The 20,693-nt window shown below is 33.0% G+C and overlaps 3 protein-coding genes across 9 annotated transcripts; 2 read left to right on the top strand and 1 right to left on the bottom strand.

The window, feature by feature from the left end:
- The first annotated feature begins 413 nt into the window (after positions 1-413).
- On the top strand, positions 414-1,713 carry LOC107632041 (transcription termination factor MTEF1, chloroplastic). Its single transcript, XM_016335675.3, has one exon. It carries the CDS (start codon positions 539-541, stop codon positions 1,475-1,477), a length of 939 nt encoding a protein of 312 aa, XP_016191161.1. The 5' UTR covers positions 414-538; the 3' UTR covers positions 1,478-1,713.
- Positions 1,714-1,737: 24 nt separating this feature from the next.
- Positions 1,738-4,925, bottom strand: LOC107632039 (Chaperone DnaJ-domain superfamily protein). Of its 2 annotated transcripts, none has more exons than XM_016335671.3 (6): positions 4,338-4,925; positions 3,048-3,610; positions 2,881-2,930; positions 2,503-2,601; positions 2,229-2,405; positions 1,738-2,118 (listed from the first exon to the last, which is right to left on the bottom strand). In XM_016335671.3, exons 1-6 carry the CDS (start codon positions 4,802-4,804, stop codon positions 2,065-2,067), a joined length of 1,410 nt encoding a protein of 469 aa, XP_016191157.1. In that variant the 5' UTR covers positions 4,805-4,925; the 3' UTR covers positions 1,738-2,064. The 2 variants fall into 2 exon arrangements, with proteins under 2 accessions (XP_016191157.1, XP_016191158.1); XM_016335672.3 differs by having other exon boundaries at positions 3,048-3,598; positions 4,338-4,901.
- Positions 4,926-16,618: 11,693 nt separating this feature from the next.
- LOC107632037 (Metallo-hydrolase/oxidoreductase superfamily protein) lies at positions 16,619-19,453 on the top strand. 6 transcript variants are annotated; one of them, XR_001618672.3, is made up of 10 exons: positions 16,619-16,922; positions 16,999-17,134; positions 17,236-17,363; positions 17,540-17,687; positions 17,778-17,883; positions 18,103-18,161; positions 18,432-18,531; positions 18,637-18,746; positions 18,925-18,986; positions 19,111-19,453. XR_001618672.3 is itself a non-coding variant. In XM_016335665.3 (10 exons), exons 1-9 carry the CDS (start codon positions 16,744-16,746, stop codon positions 18,980-18,982), a joined length of 960 nt encoding a protein of 319 aa, XP_016191151.1. In that variant the 5' UTR covers positions 16,620-16,743; the 3' UTR covers positions 18,983-18,986; positions 19,111-19,453. The 6 variants fall into 6 exon arrangements, 3 of the variants coding, with proteins under 3 accessions (XP_088364309.1, XP_020975650.1, XP_016191151.1); XR_002360044.2 differs by having other exon boundaries at positions 16,620-16,922; positions 18,496-18,531; positions 18,611-18,746; XM_016335665.3 differs by having other exon boundaries at positions 16,620-16,922; positions 18,496-18,531.
- Positions 19,454-20,693: the final 1,240 nt, after the last annotated feature.

Consider the following 20,693-nt stretch of genomic DNA (forward strand, 5'->3'; position numbering starts at 1 on the left):
TTCATATACACTTTCTTTTTTCAAAGTTAGGAGTAAGACTTAAACTTGCGAGTTTTAGGTGAGTATGAGAATATTATATCATTTGAATTATAATTCGTTGACCAGTCATGTACACTTTACATCAAATAAATTACAGAGATTTAATTTAGTTTTAATCTTTCGGTCTCAATGTTTTAGTTTAAATTTTTTAGTTTGTGTGTTCCAATTTTAGTCTTTCTTCCAAATGGTGTAATACAGCTCTTTCCAGATTAGGAAAGAAAAATAGAATAATAGTAGAATTATTTTAAGGAAATGTTAAAGAGTCAAATGCTTTAATAAAAAAAAATGTGTGCGCAACTGTGAATTGTGATTTCCCGTATTTACTAGACTGGCAGAATCTCAAATTCTATGATACATTGAAATGATATGTGGCAATCTATTTTCAGCCAATCAAGTTTGAAAGTAATCTCCACGTGTCATCCCATAGTGGCATAATATTAGGATTTCATTGGAGATATTATTACAGGACAATCATCCCCCTTTCCACTTCCACCATACCATGTCAGGTGCTGCTAGGGCGGTTGGGGCGGTTGCTCTACACACTTCAATGTGCAGCTTCTCATCCTCCCATTCCCACAGACCATCAACAACTCCTTTCAATTCTCACCAATCTAACACAAACACTCATCTCACTAGCCTCCTCCAAACTCACCCACTTTACCCTCTAACCACTGCAAGGCTCTCCCTTCAATTCAAAGAGAAAATCCTCTGCCTTGAGATCATGGGCGTTGATGCTGGCAAAGCATTGTCCCAGAACCCTGCTCTAACCACAGCTTCAATGGAATCCATTCAATCCATTATCTCCTTCCTTCTTTCCAAAGACATCCAGCACAAGGACATTCCTAGGATCATTTCCATGTGCCCCAAGATTCTCACCTCTGACATTAATTCTCAGCTTGACCCAGTTTTTGATTTTCTCTCACACGACCTCAAAGTCCCGGATCATAGCTTTAGGAAGGTTATCAATAAGTGTCCATACTTGCTCACCGCCAGTGTTGTAGATCAGCTTAAGCCAACTTTGTTTTATCTTAGAAGATTTGGCTTGAAGGACTTGAAGGCCCTGGCTTATCAAGAACCTGTTCTGTTGGTGTCTAGTGTTGAGAAATCCTTAATCCCTAAGCTGAGGTATTTGGAGAGTTTAGGATTCTCTAAGGATGAGGTTAAGGATATGGTCTTGAGATGTCCATCATTGCTCACTTTCAACATTGAAGTTAATTTTCGGCCCAAGTTTGAGTATCTTGTTGGGGAAATGGGGAAGAAACTGAAGGAGCTGAAAGAATTTCCCCAGTACTTTTCTTTTAGTTTGGAGAACAGGATAAAGCCTAGGCACATGGAGGTGTTGCAAAGTGGTATCAATTTGCCTTTGTCACTGATGCTTAAGAGCACTGATCAAGAGTTTAGGGAGCTGATAGAGCAGGGGGTGGGTGACATTCACTGATGAGAGTATTATTTTCTGTGTATATGTATGTACATGAATTCAGTGCCAAGTTTGGATCTTATTTTGTTTATATATACCTAACATTCTATGCAATATATTTCTAATTCTTTAGTGTAGGTTCCTTGGCATTCTAGAGCAAATCTTTGTTTGCCCGTATCAGAGGTTCACCAAAACTGATGAAATGTAATCTTCCAGACAGCAAGATAATAATGTAATTGTAATTCTGTATGTTTCAATTGAACTTGCAAAGACGAGCAAACTTTTTCCTTACTCTAACAGCATCTAATAATGTCACATTTTTAAACAGAAACTGAATCTTGGTTCCATGTCATCATATACAAATCATATACTAAGATCAATCAAATAACTTCCTATTAAATACATCATAAGTAACACCTAAAAGGGATCAAACAGCAACTAATACAGACATAAATAACAAAATAGTCCTCGGTTAATCATTTGTACAAAGGAGCAGATGCTTTCAAAATTCAAATTTCATGTGTATCTACTGCATGCCAACAAAAACCTTCCATTATTCCAAATTTCTAGCTTGGGGTTTGCCAAAACTGAGTGATCAGCAATTTCAATCATCTGCCTCTTAAAAATGAAACATCCATAGATATGAATGCTGCCCATGCATCCTGTTCCAAAATAGATAATGTTAACTTGGTATCGTTCCTCAGTCTATACATTAGTGTGCAAAGAAACATAATGGCAGAACCTATCTATATGTGATATATAGTTCACACACCTGAAGAATGGAGAAAACCTTCTCTGCTACATACTTCTGCAAGACTGTGGCTCCTCTTTGCTGAAGTTTGTCAGGATGCAGGCATAACCTTGCTTTCTGATAAGCCTTCTTCACCTTTGAGCTTTCTATTAGACTCATAAGAGGAACAGCATACCAGCCACTCTCAGGCCATAGAACCTAGCAATTGAAACATATAACCATGTAAGTTCTTCGTCTACCCGTGCATGCTAATGGTTTAAACAGCTCCAAAAGATTTAAGCAAATAAAATTTTACATGATGCAGTGTTGAAAGGAGTAGCCGGATGTCAGTTTCTTTGCCGGATGACCACAACCTTATGTCTCTGTCTAACTTCTCTGTTTCCGTCAGTGGTTTCTGTAGAAAAAGTGGAACTATTATATTTACTGGGTAGTGTTTGGAAATTTAACTGCTTCAACAAACACCAAATGTTAATTTCGGACAGAATGCATGTTGCAACTTGCAACAACTCATTTCTATTAACATAAACTCCTTTTTAGTTATTGCAATTGGATTATACACATCATTCTAGTTGAATAGATTCTACCGTTTATTTTCTTGGCCAAGTTATTTTGTCAACTAGTAAAATGATCAAGTCCAAATGTAAATTAGTATGATCAATGTAATATATATTACCTTGGGAGATTCAACTATTTCGATTTCATCATCATGGCATTCAAAGCTTCCTGCATTATATAGTCAGATACAAATAATAAGTGTCTGCTTTTGTCTGTTCCAGTGTATCCAAATGAGGATATTGTATGAAAAAGCGAAATATTCAGTTAGTGAAGACAATGAATCACCTTTTGTTTTAGCAGTTTGTTCATTGCTATCATTTTTACTGCTTGATCCTTCATCAGAGCTCCCTGATTGAAACTTCTCTTTGGCCCATGCAATTGCTTCATCTATGGCTGATGCTTCACAATCTTCCCTCCTGAGATTGGAGTTGAGCTCTATGACATAGGAGCTCATAACTTCATCTTCGTCCTCATCATAGTCGTCATCATCATCCTCTATAGTTTGTTGTTTAAGCACACCATCATGAACTGAATATTTTGCTTCAGACTCTTGACGGAGTGAAGAGACAACAGAAATAGGGGAATTGAGCTCCCAATCATCGGTAAATCCTTTGACGCTTTGATATGAATCATATTCAAAGCTGATGGTTTCTGGAGATGTGACTCTTCTTGAGGATCCTAAATTTGAGCTTTTGAAGATTTCTTTGAATTCATTATCAGGAAATTGAAATTCAACTGACTGAGAATCGCATGGAGAAGTTGGTACCCCATGGTTATCCGGGTATTCCTCAGGCATCATAGAGGATGAGTCCCATCTCCATGGAACACTGATTGGCCTGTAAAAATCACTGTAGAACCCTCAGATTCAAAATCCTTGTTACCGTATTGCCAAAATTTCACAAATTATGTTCATCTTGCAAAACAAAATAACATAACTTGCATTAAGGTTTACTTATTTTTTTATTAGATATCGTAAAAATTATTTATAACAGCATCTTCACTTAAATAAATAAAGAGAAGCATAATTTACAACACTTGTATGTATACCTTTTCTTAATACGAAAAGAATATTAAAAAAAAGTAGCACTATAACATTCTTCTCAAATAAATTCACATATTATTATACATTACTGTAAAATAAATTTAAGTATCCGAATATTTTCTGGCGAGGATGTAACCAGGTTACATTCTCAAACAATTTAACTGCATAGTAGAGTAACATAGTCAAATATATTCAGCATAATCACCAGTATACCTAACGTATTCACACAAAAGATTTATCTTGTGCTTGTATAAGACTAAGTTATAAACATTTAACAAAAGAAATAATCATAGTTAACTGTGCATGATGAAATTGAATCAAAAAAATAATCATTTAATTAAAAATAATGAACATAATCCTCTATTCCTCTGTATACCTATTGAATTGAACATCCTACATATCTATTGTTCACATTGTTTACTATTTTTATTGTCTTCCTATTCTTTTCTAACTGGTAATCACCATTCACAAAGGCCATACACGTCAAAACAGTGGAACAAGCAAAAAAATTGTTTCCGTTACAGGCTACGTACCTCAGCTTTGAAGCTAAACCAGACAGTGCCACGTCATCTCCGATCGCCGGCCGGCGAGGGCTCAGCTCCTCCGAGCTCAGCACCGACGACGATGTCCCCTTCGATTGCGATCTTGACCGTTCCCTCGATCTCCGTTCGTCGTCTGAGCCAAATATGTCGCTGTAAAACCCGTTGTTCCTCGCCGATGGAATCCTGAACACAGGCAGGTTCCGACCACATCTCGTTGCCGGAGAAACGAACTCCGGCGGCCTGAAAACCTCCTCGTAGAACGAGCTTCCGGAGTTGGAGTATTTGTGCGCAAGGAGTGTCCTCGGCGGGCCGCCGAAGACGTCAGCGAAGTCTTCGGCGGCGTCCACCGCAGGTTCGGAGCCGGAGAATATGGAGCGGCGCCTCCACCTGTCCTCCACCGATCTCCGTCGAGGGAGACCCCGCATTATCCCCGTACCAATTCTGCATGATTCGTCCATTTTTTCCTACGACGTTCACCGGTTCTCTTACCGGATATTGACCGGAAAAAGAAAACACAGAGCAAAGCTTATGCTAAGCTTTACTTTCTATCTAGCCATGTGATAAGGAGCCTATGCTTTTATATATGGAAACAAGCCAGAATTATTATTATTATTATTATTATTATTATTATTATTATTATTATTATTATGAGGAGTGCTAGAGGCAGCAACTTTTGTGATTTGTAGCCATCAAATAGTTATCAATGATAATTTTAATGGTATGAGATTGGTGTGAGATTTCATCCAATGGTTCACTTTTATTTGTTGATTATATGTTAGCTAGAATTTGATAAAATTGCTGATTTCTTAGACTTTTCCTATTATTATTATTATTAAAGAAAATTGAAAATTGTCATTGATTGACTTTCACTCTCTTTTGCTTCAATCTCACTTTTTCAACTAGAATTCATCATTCACTTTATATAATAAATTTTCACGAGTAAGGTTATTTGTATAGTGATGATTAATTAGACGTTAAGAAGTTTTTTTTTTTACTGAAATGGTTAGATGAATGTGAATTTTTGTTGAATTAAATTAATTATTTTATCTGCATTATGAAGTAAGCATGATACTCAGAGTTATGATTTCATCACATTTGTGTCATATTATTTTTGCTTTAATTAATTTGTGAGAAGGGGGTTAAGTGATAATTGAAGGAAAATGTATGTTTATGGTGGAATTGTATTGAAGTCCCCACAGACATAATCATGAGTTGTGTGTTCCCTTTTCCTTCCTTTTGCACCATGCTTTTGATTCTCTTTTAATTTTTCCTGTGGGTCATGGGACTTTCTGTTAAGCTCTTGTTTGTCTTCATGCACCGAATTAATCATGCCATGATTTTGGTATGCATGGATTTTTCAATTTTTCCTACTTAGGGAAAAACGAGCTAATAAGAAGATAAAAAATTAAATAAGATCAGCATGCATGGATTAAGTTAAGTATCCTAATATTGATGTCACAGAATAATTATTGCTTTTAATTGTCAGAAAATGTGGAGTTGTGTGTATGGCTGAAGAAGAAAAAGTTAACAAAAGGTTACGTTGGCCATGGGATAAGGAGGGTTTGACACCTCATAGGGGACAAGGCATGCGTTAAATTGATTTTCAAATCAAACTTATTCCAATTAGTGACCGTAATCAATCACTTTTTGAGGTCGGATTTATAGTCATCAACTAACGGTGTGCCCTTAATGATTCTCTATATGTATTATATGTCTTCATTTTTCAACAATTTCCTTTTATCTTTCTCTATTTGTATCCCTTCTGGAGTGTTCATCAGAAGATTCAGGATCCTCAATGTTTATTATATATTGCTTAGGATTGATATAACATATACTAACGTGTGCTTAATAGTATAATAAAATTATTGTTAATTATTTGATTTTCAGGTGAAGTAATTTGTAAGTTATTATTATCTATTCAATATTGGCCTTATATATTTGATGAGGATGTGGTCCAAAAGCACAATCCAATCAGCTACGGATTAACTTTATTATATTATATATAGCTATGGGTGGGAGACAAAACAGAACATTATGTCTTATTAAACACTAGATGATGTAGGATAATCATAGATCAATGCGATTAGTTCTCTCTGACTTGGTCATCATTTATTTGTATAATAATGATCTTGTCAATGTAGCCTAAGTGCTCATTATACATATATAAAGCTATTAGGTAATATTATACAGCGCAAGCTACACAGTTGGTGTTCATATTATATTACTATGGATATGGAGTATGGGCACTTATTATACAAAAACATTTTTTTCATTTCTTTGAATATTTGTATAATGAATAAAGTATATTTTTTGTTTTAATTTTGTTTCAAAGGTTTTTTAATTACATTAAAGAGGAGTGTTAGAGACCAGCAAATTTTGTGATTTGTAGCTATTAATTAGTTATTATTGGTGTTTTTAATTATGTGAGATTTCATTTAATGATGTGAGATTACTCATTTTTTTACTGGTTAAGTACTGACCAAATTTTAATAAAAGTGTTGGCCCGTAATTTTTCTCTATATTAAATATATTTCTCACGGTTAATTTTTTAAAAAATTTAACATTAACTAAATAACAGTTTTACAAAAACTAACAAATTTTAACATAAGCAAACCAGATATAGTTGTCATATATTATTACTGAATCGGTTCTAAATATTTTGAAAATTTAGTCATCAAGAATATATTTGATGTAAATAAAATTCTTTAATTTAAGGATAAAATTAAAACAAAATAAAATTTAGAGATATTTTTAAAATTTTTCACAAACTTCAAATAAAAAAAATATTTTTTACTTTTGTATAATTTTTTATTTTTTACTTTTTATTAGTTATTTTAATATAAAAAATAAAAAATACTCAAATAAAGATAATCTACATAATATTATTCGTCCTTTTTGATATATGAGATAGAGATAAGAATAAGATAGATAATTGATATGTACAAGAAACGCTGCGCTGTTCCTACTTACTAGCCCAAAACATGACTAATCTATAATCCTCTAAGAAAATATGACTATGGTATAATAACATGTGAAAAATAACGTTGATGTGCAGTTTATGTATCATTTCCAGCTACATTTCTTGGATGAAGACTCTAAGTATGCGCATGAATGTTCGAAGAAGTTGAAGAAACTGACAAAAGAGCAGCTGTAGGTGCTTTTGCTATGGATCGGATCGGATTAAAATTATGCATTATTGTCCGAAGATGCTACACATCATATATGATAATATGAAGGTACAATATGCACGTTTTTAATTTGATCCCTAGCTAGCATAATATCTAATTCAACGGTTCCCTACCATATACTTTTCCTATCTAAAATCACACTATTTTGTTAGTTCTATTAACAAGCATACACGAGTCACGGTATTTATTAATTGCCGACGATAATTCACAACCATTCCGTGAATAATTGAATATACATCATGATCTGTCGGTATGGTTTATATATAAGATTATAGGAAGCTGTTGATGATTTAATTTGTTTCTAACTGAAGCATATATATAAGCATGTCACGGGGGAAACAATAATTAAGTACATATAGGATTAAAGAAAAATGTATAATTTACCTCATACTCATAGGATTGTGCATGAAGATGATCCATTATGAAACTTGGATTATTTATTTTGCAATAAATTAAGATGGTGATCGTTCTTAAATTCATGATGATTCTCACCGTAGAATAGTATATATACTGCTGTTTACGTAAGTATATATATATTGTGTTTATTAGTTGCGTCTCTTGTATTGACGTCACAGTTTTGAAGACATACAAATTAATACGATGGAGAGATTTTTCATCAAAAACTACTATGCACGTATATGCTATACTTTCTTATGTATTGATGATGATTCCTCAAAGTTAATAATAATAATCATAATAATAATAATAATGTAATTGGCAGTATTTAGACATTCACTCCTAAAATAAAAAATTGGCACATGTAATGAATTGAAGAAAGTAGAAATTAACGAGTGTAGCTAGGGCCGGGCATGGTGTTTTTCTTAAGGAAAAGTATAGGGTACCAACATATTATCTGCCAACTTCTGCCAATTCTTATTTATAATTGTGTTTAAGTGTGTTTGTGGATGTGTCTAATAATTAATATATTTTAAATAGATATATAAAGAGACACATCCAGAAAGTATATCTATAAAGACACTTTTATTAAACACAGCTATAAAAAAGACATTTTTATTAAACACATCCACGAACACACTTTCATGAAACACAATTATAAATAAGAGTTGGCAGAAATTGGTAGATATGATGTTGGTAACGTAGCGGAACCGTTTTCTTAATGGTGTGACCAATGATGAGAAAAGGCATAATGATGGGAGCTTACCCCGGAAGCAAAAACACGATAGACCGTTTGTTATGGCCCTTGCATGTGAAAAGTAACTACTATGCTATATGTACACTAAAATTAGTTATTAAAATCAGTCACTAATATAAAATATATGTTGAAATATATATACAAATTAAAAATAAATTAAACAATACATATATTTATGTAGAAATATATTAATGATTAATTTTAGTGACTAATTTTTGGTGTACCAATAATATTTTTGGAAAAGTGAAAAACCCTTTCTGATTCATGTCCTCCCTGGTTCGGTTCAAGTCAAACTAAGATTTCCATTCTTTCACTTGCGTGTATGTCTTTTCTTTTCTCTTAAATGATTGTTAAACTTTCAGCATGGTGCGTGGTTGCAACAAATTAAAGCAATAAAAGTAGCAGCTAAACAAAACATTTTCTGATGAATATATAAATATATATCTTCATTCAAATTGATCCCTACCACCACCTCCATATGTAGCTCATGATGATAATGCATCAAGGGCCAAAAGCTAGCTTTTTTCTCATCATATGTCATACTTTAAAGAGAATGCCATGCCATGCCAGCATATTTGTCCCACTATGCTTCCACCATATATAAATCATTATATGATAGTGGTGTACACCATATCATGATTGATCAGGCATGCATTCATTTACCCCTTTCATCCTCACCTTAGTTTTATTTCCTTTTTGACTCAGCTTATTATTATTGGTTTATTTAATTCCTATGGTGGGAAAAAAACACAATGCTTTCCTTCACCTTTGTTCCCCAAAAACTGGAAAATATATATAAGGAGTTATTTAATTATCAAAATATTATTTGTATACAAAAGTCAATATATATATATATATATATATATATATATATATATATATATATATATATATATATATATATATATGATTTAATTTATTTTTAATATATATTTATATTTTAAATTTTTAATTTATATTTTATATTAATAATTAGTGGCTGATTTTAGTATATATCTAGTATAATTATTTAATTATATGCTTAAAAGTATAGTATTTATTGACACTTAATCTTCAATTTAAAAAATAAAAAAGAAAAGTTTAAATGTTAGAGCAATACAATAATAACCAATCACAACAAAACTAAAAAAAATTAATGAGATATATATGAATACAAAGATATAAGATTGTTTTGAGTGTTTAGAGTAATATTTTCATGTTTTATCTAGTCTCTGCAAGTTATGATAATTAATCTCACAAAAAATAAATATGTAAAAAGTAATTAGTGGCTTAGGGAAGAACTAATAATTGAAAGGTGATTATTCTCACATTTGAAGTCACATTATAGAAAAATATATAGAGAGGCTAGTAGTTAGGTCAGTTACCTTATTTTTAGTTTTTTACAATTATAACCCCAATGGCCAAAACATACATAGGAGGCTACAACCTACAAGAGTGAGAGTCATGATCAAGTTAAAGTATACACTAATGACATCACTCAGATAATTAGCTTTAACACAGGCTGTCTAAGTCTATTTACAGCCATGAGACACTAATAATAAGATATAAAGATATAAAACTATATTTGATAAATAAGATATAAATATTTAAATAAAAAAAATTATATTTAAAATATTAAATTAGTATATTTTATATTTATTTTGACAAAAAAAATATAAAAATATTATTAAAAGATATAATTTATTGTCTATTTTTTATTATTGTTATTAATTTTTTATAATTATATTTTTTTATTATTATATTTTATTTCTAACATTTTTTAAATAAAAAAAATTAATTTTTATAATTTATTTTAATTTATTATTAAATAAAATATAAAAATATTAATTTTTATATTTCTATTTTTTATGCCTTATTCTTAGAATATTATTTTGTCCTATTTTTAAACTAAATAGAACCATATAGAACTAATCATAGAGATAAACTCATGAGAGAAAAAAAGACTATGCCTCAGGCATTGGCCATAGATCTATTATCCATGTATCCTAAACCATATCCATCATATTCACCTGTCTTATTTCCTTCAACATATTCACCACCTGAAACTCCAAATTATGAATCCATCTTCAAATCCACTTATCATTTAACAAGACAAGTCAACACCAAAAAATTTATCTCTCTCCAAGGATGACATTATTCATCCCAAACCCAGCCACAACCACCTTTTTAACCCAGGCCTTATCTTCTCTGGAGGCCAAGAAATTTTTTCAGAGAAAATATATCTACTGATCTTCCTTCAAAAGACAAGGACATTAAAGAAAGATCACTTGTCACAGACTGGACAATTAATGCTCTCACTCTAAACGATCAATCAGTTGTTGGAGAAATCACTGATGAATCTACAGAAGAACCCACTGAAGATTCAGTTGAGTCTACTGAATGGTTCAAAGAAGACTATTTGGCAGACCTTTCAGTAATAGCCATGGTCAATCCAGAAGGAGGAGAAGAAGAAATAATCTCTGAAAAAGATGAACTAACAACTTCAGTTAATCCTCCACAAATAGGATCTTCTGAAGTAAAAAATTATAATAAATGGTTCATCTCTGATAATATTCCACCTTCAAGATACAAAGAAAGGCTGAATAAATTTGGTGCTTGGATTGAAACCAACATGGCTAATCCAAATCTTTCAAGCAAACAAGTCCTTGCAGAATTCATAAATTGAATGACTGATAATTTTCGTGAATAGGTTAACAACCTTTTTTAATATGAAAGACTTCAACTCATCAATAGTACTTTTTCTCAGTTTTTGGGAGTACTACACCAAGAGTTCCTAGGAGATATCACAATCATCCAGAAAAAAAATTTCTAAGAGTATTTTGAAATGAAATGCTGCTCACTCAACAGAAAAGACTTAGAAAAGCATTATAAGAGGATGGCTGCTAAATATTATCCTCTTGGAGGAAATAGTAATCCACCACTCAAACAAGTCTTCATAGCATCCTTGCCAGATGAACTCAAGCCAAAACTACAGCGGATGATGATGACTCTTTGTAAAGAAGTAGCTACCCCCACCATGGGAGAAATATACCAACTGGCTCTAGCTGCCTTGGATAAGCTATGTGAACAACAATAAATGTTCAAAAGGCTCACTCAAAATTCAAACAAACTCAAAAAAACATGCAGTAAATCCTATCTGAAGATCAAATGTAAAGAACACGGTATTTTGTGAGTGCAAGCCAAAACAAAAACACATTGGCAGCAGCAATCAAAGACGTTTCAACAGAAGACATTCAGAAAAGGTAGAAGAAAGCAAAGACTTTTCTACTATTTCAAAAGAAAACACATCCATAGCAAGAAGCCAAACAAATACTTTATTTACGAAAAACAAGGTCATTTTGCTAAATCATGTCCCAGCAAGACAAAGAAGGAAATAAAAATGCTTCAATTTTTAATGGATGCAGCCTCCATAAAAGATGAAGAAGATCTTGAATCAATACTTGAAGAGTAGGAGGACAAAGATGGTAATACCAATATGTTTTTCAATACTCTGGTCCGAAAGAAAGCAGTTCAGAAGATGATTTTTCACCAGAAAGATCAGTCTTTATAATATCTTCCATTACTACAAGGATTTCTAAAGAACCGAAAATTCCGAAAGAAGAACTTGGATATCTTAGGTCCTTGGGAATGAAGCAAATTGATGGTACCCCTCGACGGCTCGACCCCATTTCTATTTAAAGACCAAGACTTCTAAATATGACAAACCATTGAAAGCTGTTGCACTGATGGATACTGGATCCTGTGCCACCGTTCTAAAACCACATGTCTTACCTGTAGAAATGTAGGCACCTTTTCATAAAAAGTTTTCAGCAGCTAATAAAGAAGTCTTCACCACCATTGATCTAATTTCTAGAAAATCCATAGGATTTGAAATATTTGCAGGCCAGACTACTTGGCTCAGGGTATTGGAAAGTTATCTCCTAAAAAAGGATGTCCTGTTTGGATTTGATGTTTTTTATCGAATCTATAGACTATAAATCAAGCCCACTGGATTGAGTTACAAAAGACAGTTTTTACCTTACACAGGGATACAAAGCATACTTGAGATCCAGGAAGTTCGAGAAGAATATAAGGAGATCCAGCAACAACTCCTCAATACTTTTTGCGACAGTCATGATCAATTCAACTACCCCTACACCTTTGTGGAAAAATCTAAATTTCTACGTTCGTCTTCCTTTCAAAAGGAATGAGGACATTAACCCAACTAAAGCCACCCACTCCGAGATGAATTCTGAAGATCTCAAATTAGCAAGAGCTGAATGTGCAGCTCTTCTTGTCTAAGGACTCATTGAACCAACCAATTCTAACTGGGCATGTCAAGCTTTTTATGTTGAGAAAAGAGCTAAGCAAAACAGAGGAAAAAAGAGGTTCATTATTGATTACAAGCCGCTTAATATCTTTTTGCAAGACGATAAATTTCCTCTACTAAGAATTTCAGTTATCACACAAAGGCTAAGTGAGACAAAAATATTCAGTAAGTTTTATCTAAAAGCTGGATTTTAGAAAATTGGACTCCATCCTGAAGATATATATAAGACAGCCTTCTGTATTCCTGAAGCCCAATATCAGTGGACAGTAATGCCATTTGGACTCAAAGTGGCCCCATCTCTCTTTCAAAAAATAATGATCAATATCTTTGAGCTCATTTTATATTTCACACTCATTTACATGATGACATCCTACTGTTCTAAAAAAACAATAAGGCCTATAAGACACTCCTAGCTCAATTCACTCAAATCATAGAAGATCAAAGAATCATGCTATCATAAAAAAAAAAAGAGTTTTATTGCCCAAAAATTGAGTTCTTTGGGATGATTTTTCAAGACAAATTTTTTTAACCAGGAATCATATTGCTAAAGAATTTGTCAATTTCCCTTATGAAAACATGACCGTAAACAGGTTCAACAATTCTTAGGAATTGTATACTACATTAGAGACTTTATTATCAGCCAACTGTCAAAATTCTTGAAAAAGAAACTTCCCACCATAGAGACTTGAACAGATTATAGTTGTAAAAAATCTGTAGAAAATAACACAAGACCCCCTTCCTTTAAAGTTTCTAGCACAGAAAAAAGGATACAACAAACATATGCTAGTGACAAATTCTGGGGAGCTGTGTTACTTGAAGAAACTGATGGGACAAGACATTACTGTGCGCATGCTAGCGGACAGTTCAAAGAATCAGAAAAACACTACCATGCCACTTACAAAGAAATTCTTGTTGTCAAACGCGGAATAGAAAAATTCAATTTCCACTTCAGTTCCTATCATTTTACTGTGGAAATGGATAACACCTCTTTTCCATCAATGTTGGAGATCAAGAAAAAGATTCTGCCAGACTCTCAGCTCTTGTGATAGAAAGACTGGTTCTCCCATTATAAATTTGAGGTAAAACATATAAAGGGACATGAAAACACTTTTGCTAATTTTCTTTCTTGACCTACTAAAGAACTAATCCCAAAACCAGTCCTTTACATTTGCACAATGAATATCCACTTATTAGCCCCTACTCCTTCTATCAAAGATAAAAGAAATCAACCCTCACCACCATCTGCCATCTTATCACCAGAAACCATTTTTCTCCACCAAAAAGAAAAACATCCAATATTCTCATTTACAACAGTATGGTTTGAAAGCTACTAATTGCTGAACAGTATATAACCCTGAAAATTTCGCAAAAATTCATCCAAAATTATCAAGTCCAAGGCTACACCCATTTACATCTAGGAGCAGTTAGGCTTATTCTAACTCTTCATGGAAGAAGATCTCTTCCTGTAACAGCCAAGGTTGCTCTTTTGGATAGTACTTTCAAGAATTACCAACATGCCTTAATTGGAGCGTTGGTCACTACACTTTCAAACGGAAGTGTTATCCTTACTATAGCTCCTAATTTCACCATGAGGTTATCAGACCCAACGATACCTCATAGATTGAAGATTCAAATACAGTTAATTGGAGTAATCCAAGACTCCAATATTGAACAGACTACTTTGCACCACTAAGTCCTCTACAGAGTCCAAGACAATGCTCTTGATCTCAATCTCCCAAACACTACAGGAGAAGCATTATTCATGTTCACTGATAATGCCAAAGGACTAGCAATTATGAATATTTTAAGAATGATCACCACTGAAAAACTTTCTTCTATTATTCTATTGGAATTGATTACTGATTATGAGAAAGCCTTCCCCAAGGAACAGGTTGATGTTCATACTACAGCTCCACCAACTATTACCCACAATAGTAATGGAACGGTCACTACTATTTTCCAGAAATCAGGATTACTCAAACAAAATTCATTGCGAGAATCATCTCTCAGAAGGATTAATATGATCTCTCCAGTTCGAGTACAAACTACTCACAATCAAGATGATCTGTCGGTACATTTCTATGAAAACAGAAGACATGTCTATGTTTCTCATATTAATGGCCATTTCATTTGAGATGTTGATCCCTCTATGTGTGACTCTGATTGTGACTATGCTGAGCAATGGAGTGACACAAATAATGATGAAATGTCCATGTTTAGTGAGTTCTCTCTTACTTGCTTTGGCTAGTACTACCGTCTTCCTCCTATTAAACCTGAGGCTCTAATACCACAGGAATGGATCTCCAGTACTTCAGGAGATCGATGCTATAACACCATCATGCTTATCCCTATTCATCATCATATTAGTTGATATTTAAAGGGTCCGAGCAAAACTTGATGTTATAAGATAGAGCCCTTTTTCACTATGAGAAATTACTGTAAATCCTATATATGCTATATTCTAATGAGCAGGATCCTCTGAAACAAGAGGCAAGCCCAAAGCATACTTAATGACACTAAATAAAAAAGAAGAAAATAATACTAGTTAAGCTTTCAGAGAGAGAACAGAGATTTAGAACATTTTGTGAGATAGGAAAAGATGAATATATTACAATGTTCGATACTATATGTTACAACTGAGATAAACTCCTCTTTTTATAGAGGTCTCTAATAGACAATCATATCTTACAGACTTCAAACAAGTATATTATACAATGTCAGTTGGAAGATAAAGATAAGCATTATCTCTTCCTGACTTAGCTAGATAAGTGACAGTGACTCGTGTCCGAGAGTCTTCTAGGACAAGGGTGAATTCTACTAATTGATCAATTTTATTGACAATGGTTTTTTTTTAGATTAGAAGGTAAGCGAACGCTTAGTGAAATAGAATGATGTATGAATTCAGAAGAGCTTAAAGATGATGAAATGTTCATGTTTAGTGAGTTCTCTCTTACTTGTTTTAACTAGTACTACTACATTCTTCCTCCTATTAAACCTGAGGCTCTGATACTACAGGAGTGGATCTCCTAATTTTTAAAAAGAAGTACAAATATAAATTTTAACCTTTATTTTTTATTGTTTGATAATGCAACTCACCATATTTCAAATAAAAGAAGACAAAACTAAAATCTTTAGAGTACATTTAGTTTACATTTTCATTTTCTATTTTTATTTTCAGTACTTTTTATTTTTCAAATTTTATAAAAAAAACATGAAATATTATTTTTATTTTTTTATAAAATTTTAAAATAAAAAATACTAAAAATAAAAGAGTGAATACCTCATCCGACCCCTGACAATTATCTCGAAAGGATAACGAGGCCCCCAAGAAAAAAAAAACACCCAATTCAGTCCCTGATAATTTTTTTGGGAACAGATTAGCCCCTGTGTCAAAAAAAATAACATTGATTTTTTTTGGCACAGGAACCTCATTATCCTTTTGAAGTAATTGTCAGGGGCCGAGTTGGGTCTTTTTTTTTTGTCAGAAGCTGGATTAAAAATTTTTTTTTGTCAGAAGCCTCGTTGTCTTTCGAAATAATTGTCATAGACTGATTTAAGTTTTTCTCAAAATAAAATAAAAATAAAAAAGCAAAAGCGCATTCTTAGTTTACTGTCCATTGAACTCTACAAATCAAAGTCAACATTTTTCCTATACAGTAGCTACTTGATTGAACACAGAACAAGTGTTTAAAGATGGAACTCGGAAGTCCAACGAAACTCAACTGTTTCATCTTTCTTCATTGACGCATGGCGGCAACTGTGTCGGTGAGTGGTGGCTCCTCCTCGGAATCGGCATTGATTTTCATGGGGACAGGCTGCTCCAGCGCCATCCCCTATCCGAGGTGCCTCATCTCTCCCTCCCATCCTCCCTGTCACGTTTGCTTCCAATCGCTCTCTCTCCCTCCCAACCGAAACCCTAATTACAGGTCACCTCTTCCATTTTCTTCCATCTTTCGACGCTTGCAATCTTTATGCTCATTCAGGATGCTATTGACTGATCAGGTGTAATGCGTCCCTCTTAATCGATTATTGCGAAAGCCACGGCAATCACCGCTATATTCTCATTGATGCTGGCAAGACTTTCAGGGAAACGGTGCTTAGGTGGTTTCTTCATCATCAGATTCCAAGAATAGATTCTGTCAGTTGCTCTAATCACCCTGCTCTCACCATCCTTTCATGCTTGCAATCTATGTTGGTCGTTTTGTGAAAGCAATTCATTCATTGTTAATTGCATTACAGATTGTTTTGACTCATGAGCATGCTGATGCTGTCCTTGGATTGGATGATGTGCGTAGTATTCAACCAGTTAGTCCCACAAATGATATTGATCCTACTCCCGTGTACTTGACTCAGCATTCAATGACTAGGTACTACATCCTGCTTTTGCTGACGTTAAATATACCCTGCTCTTTTTCACTTTAGGCCTACAGGTTCTATATGTGATTGTGAACGTTACTATTTCAGTACTATTTACTTTCATTTGATATTATGAGTGCCTTTTGCTTTATGGTAGTTGATTCCATGCTTTAAATGTTTGCAACAGCTTGGAAACCAAATTTCCTTATTTGGTAAACAAAAAACTCAAAGAAGGGCAAGAAATACGAAGGGTAGCTCAATTTTCCTGGAACATAATTGCTGAAGACTGCAATCAACCATTTTTTGCATCAGGCTTAAAATTGACTCCTTTACCAGTTAATCATCACAACCTTTGTCATTAATGGTGAGAATGCAATAACCCCTTTTTTATTACAAGGACTCCAGCACTTCATTTCTGGATGTAGGTAATGCATGGAGAGGATTACATCTGTTTGGGCTTTCTCTTTGGTGACAAAAGTAAGGTAGCTTATTTATCTGATGTCTCACGGATTCCAGCTACCACGGATTATGGTGCGCTCCAAATTACTTTATTCTTGCTTTGATACATGAATTCGTTGCTTCACCAGTGTTTTCTATTTTCACTATAACTGTGCTAGCTAGGATTTCATTTATCTTTGTTTTAATCAATTAGTTTTACACGTGTTTTTAAACTTTGCTGTTGTATACCTAAGAAGAATCTATGCTGAAGTTGCATTTTTACATCTAACTGAGTTAATATTCATTTTACAGTCATTTCAAAAAGTGGGGCTGGACAGTTGGATCTTCTGATATTGGATTCGTTGTATAAGGTCAGTAGTGCTGAAGGAACACAAAGTGATGAATCTGTGTAAACTGTATCTATTCTCCAGTCATGAGTTTTTCTTCTTTTTTTTTTCTAATGCAGAGTTCCTTTTTTTTTTTCCAATCATAATTTTCACAAAGGAACTTCTTGGGCCTCACATCATTTTGGCATACCTTATGTTCATATTTCAATATAGACAATATTGTAGAGCTCCAACTTATTTTATTGGATATTCCTACTCTTGCCATTTCTGAAACATGTTAATTCCATATTTTAGTTTTCTTTCTTTACATTCCCAGTGATAGCCGTTCTTCTTGATATTCCTCTTTGCATTATGGCAGACTGGATCAAATAAGTTTCACCTTTGTCTTCCACAGGTTAGTTTTGCATTTTACAAATGATGTGTTCTCATTATCTATAATTATACAGGTTAGACTTTATATCTTCCTGAGGCAGAGTTCACATCATTTGTGATTTTACAGACGCTTGAAACTGTGAAGATGTTATGTCCAAAACAAGCCCTACTGATTGGAATGAATCACGAGTTTGATCACCATCAGGACAATGAATTATTAATGGAGTGGTCTAGAAGGTACATTGCTTGTCCATCTTGACATAGTAAAAGCTTAGCTGTTAAAAATAAATCAGGCGAAGCACCCATGGTAACAAGATCATGTGACTTTTGTTCAAGTCTCAACTAGTTATCTTTTGTCCTTTTGACGTGTTATGGACTTAAGCAAATGATGAGGTTGCTTCTAAATTGTGCTTAGGGAAGGAATTCTAGTGCAGCTGGCTCATGATGGTTTGAGAGTCCCCATAAACTTATAGTAAGGTAATTCACTATGATCAGGCACATCTTTATAGTCATACATAATTATCTTAGGAGCCATATTACATTATATTATATTATATATTTTTTTTCTGGTAACAGTAATTACTATTCTTTCACGTTGCAGGGTAATGCATATGGGGATGTGCTTAGTTCACCGTTTACTCGTGCTTTACAGTGAGTTCGAGTTCAATGATGCATGCTTTCTTTGCTGGATTATATGCAAGCAATTGTTGGGGAACAATCCTAATGCGAATCTTTCTTCTCCCTTAAATTTTTTATTAAAAGAAATTACTTTTCATATTATATAATTATATTGGAGAACACTGAAATACTTTGTGACATTGTCTTCTGTTTAATCTGTTTATACTGCAGCCAGAGGAATCTAAAATCCTTAGTGTAAAAACTGCTTTGTTAATTCGAATAAAATGGGATCCTACCAAGGGATTCGAGGATAGAAGTTCTTCAAACTAGCGTTTTGTTCCCCTCTAAATATGAGATTATGATTTTTGTATGGATGATAACAATTTTGCCTTCATTTTGAAAATTGTTTTTAGTATACTTAGGATGTGTTAGTTGAGGGTTAAAAATAGGCTGAAAATTTTTATAAGTGAATTGACACGGAAGTTTACACATGAAATTCATCAATCAAACTTTCTATCCTCTTTAAATGTGTAAGCGGTTATATTTTTATCAATCATTAGTAAAAATCAAATCAATTATTCGTGTAAAATATATATTAAAATATAAAATTGTATATTATAAATATGTGAAATAATACATATATATATTAAAATATATAATGACTAATTTTTATACTTTAATAGTTAAAATAGTGAGAATAAAAACAATCCACTACTACACTTACATAGTATGATTTAGTTATTTCTTACATTTTTTATTGGTAATGTAAAGTTTTTTTTACAGTAGGTGCATAGAGACTAATTTCTAAAATAGTTACTTAAAGATATTTTTATAAAAATAATCACAAAAATATTTTGCTTAAAAAATTAAAAGTATTTTATAGTAAGTGTTTCTGAAACAATTTCAAGTTGAATTTGTTGACTAGGTAAAACCTTTCAAAGTCATAATTGCGTAAGTCAAACCATGCGTTGATGATTTCCTAAATCATTGGTAATGCTTTTTCTTTAAATATTGTATAAATATTATAGGCAGCGTTCACCGCAGGGTCATAATTTATTTCAATTATTAGAGCCAATTACATCTTTTTCGAGAAATTTTGTGTGTTTATAATTTTCTTTTTGTCCGAATTACTTAAAAGTAGAAATAGAAAAAGGTAGAATTTTTTTTTTATTTTTAAATTCTATATCTAAAATTTAAGCATCATAAAAATCACTTTTTTTTTTTTATCTCTTTGTGAGTACTGAGTAATAAGGGTTTAATTATTATTTTTTAGTTTATGTGCATAATATAATTGAAAACTTACTTGAATATTGAAATAAATATACCAGGCAGCAGGCTAGCCCACTTGTACGGTGATTTGCATGGGATATGTTCATGCTACTTTATTATATTACAATCAACAAAAGTATATGTATCTATTAATTCTTAAAAACAAGTAAACGTTTGTTTGGTTTTTTTGGTACAATGAATGCAAGCATCCTGAATCAGTCAATACACGTGAATGCCTTATTCCATTTTATTAATTCTGGTCGTCAACTAAGAACAATAGAATGAGAAATGGGCAAT

The sequence above is a fragment of the Arachis ipaensis genome, chromosome B3 (genome assembly GCF_059453495.1).
Source record: "Arachis ipaensis isolate K30076 ecotype BB chromosome B3, ASM5945349v1, whole genome shotgun sequence".
Taxonomy (NCBI): Eukaryota; Viridiplantae; Streptophyta; class Magnoliopsida; order Fabales; family Fabaceae; genus Arachis; species Arachis ipaensis.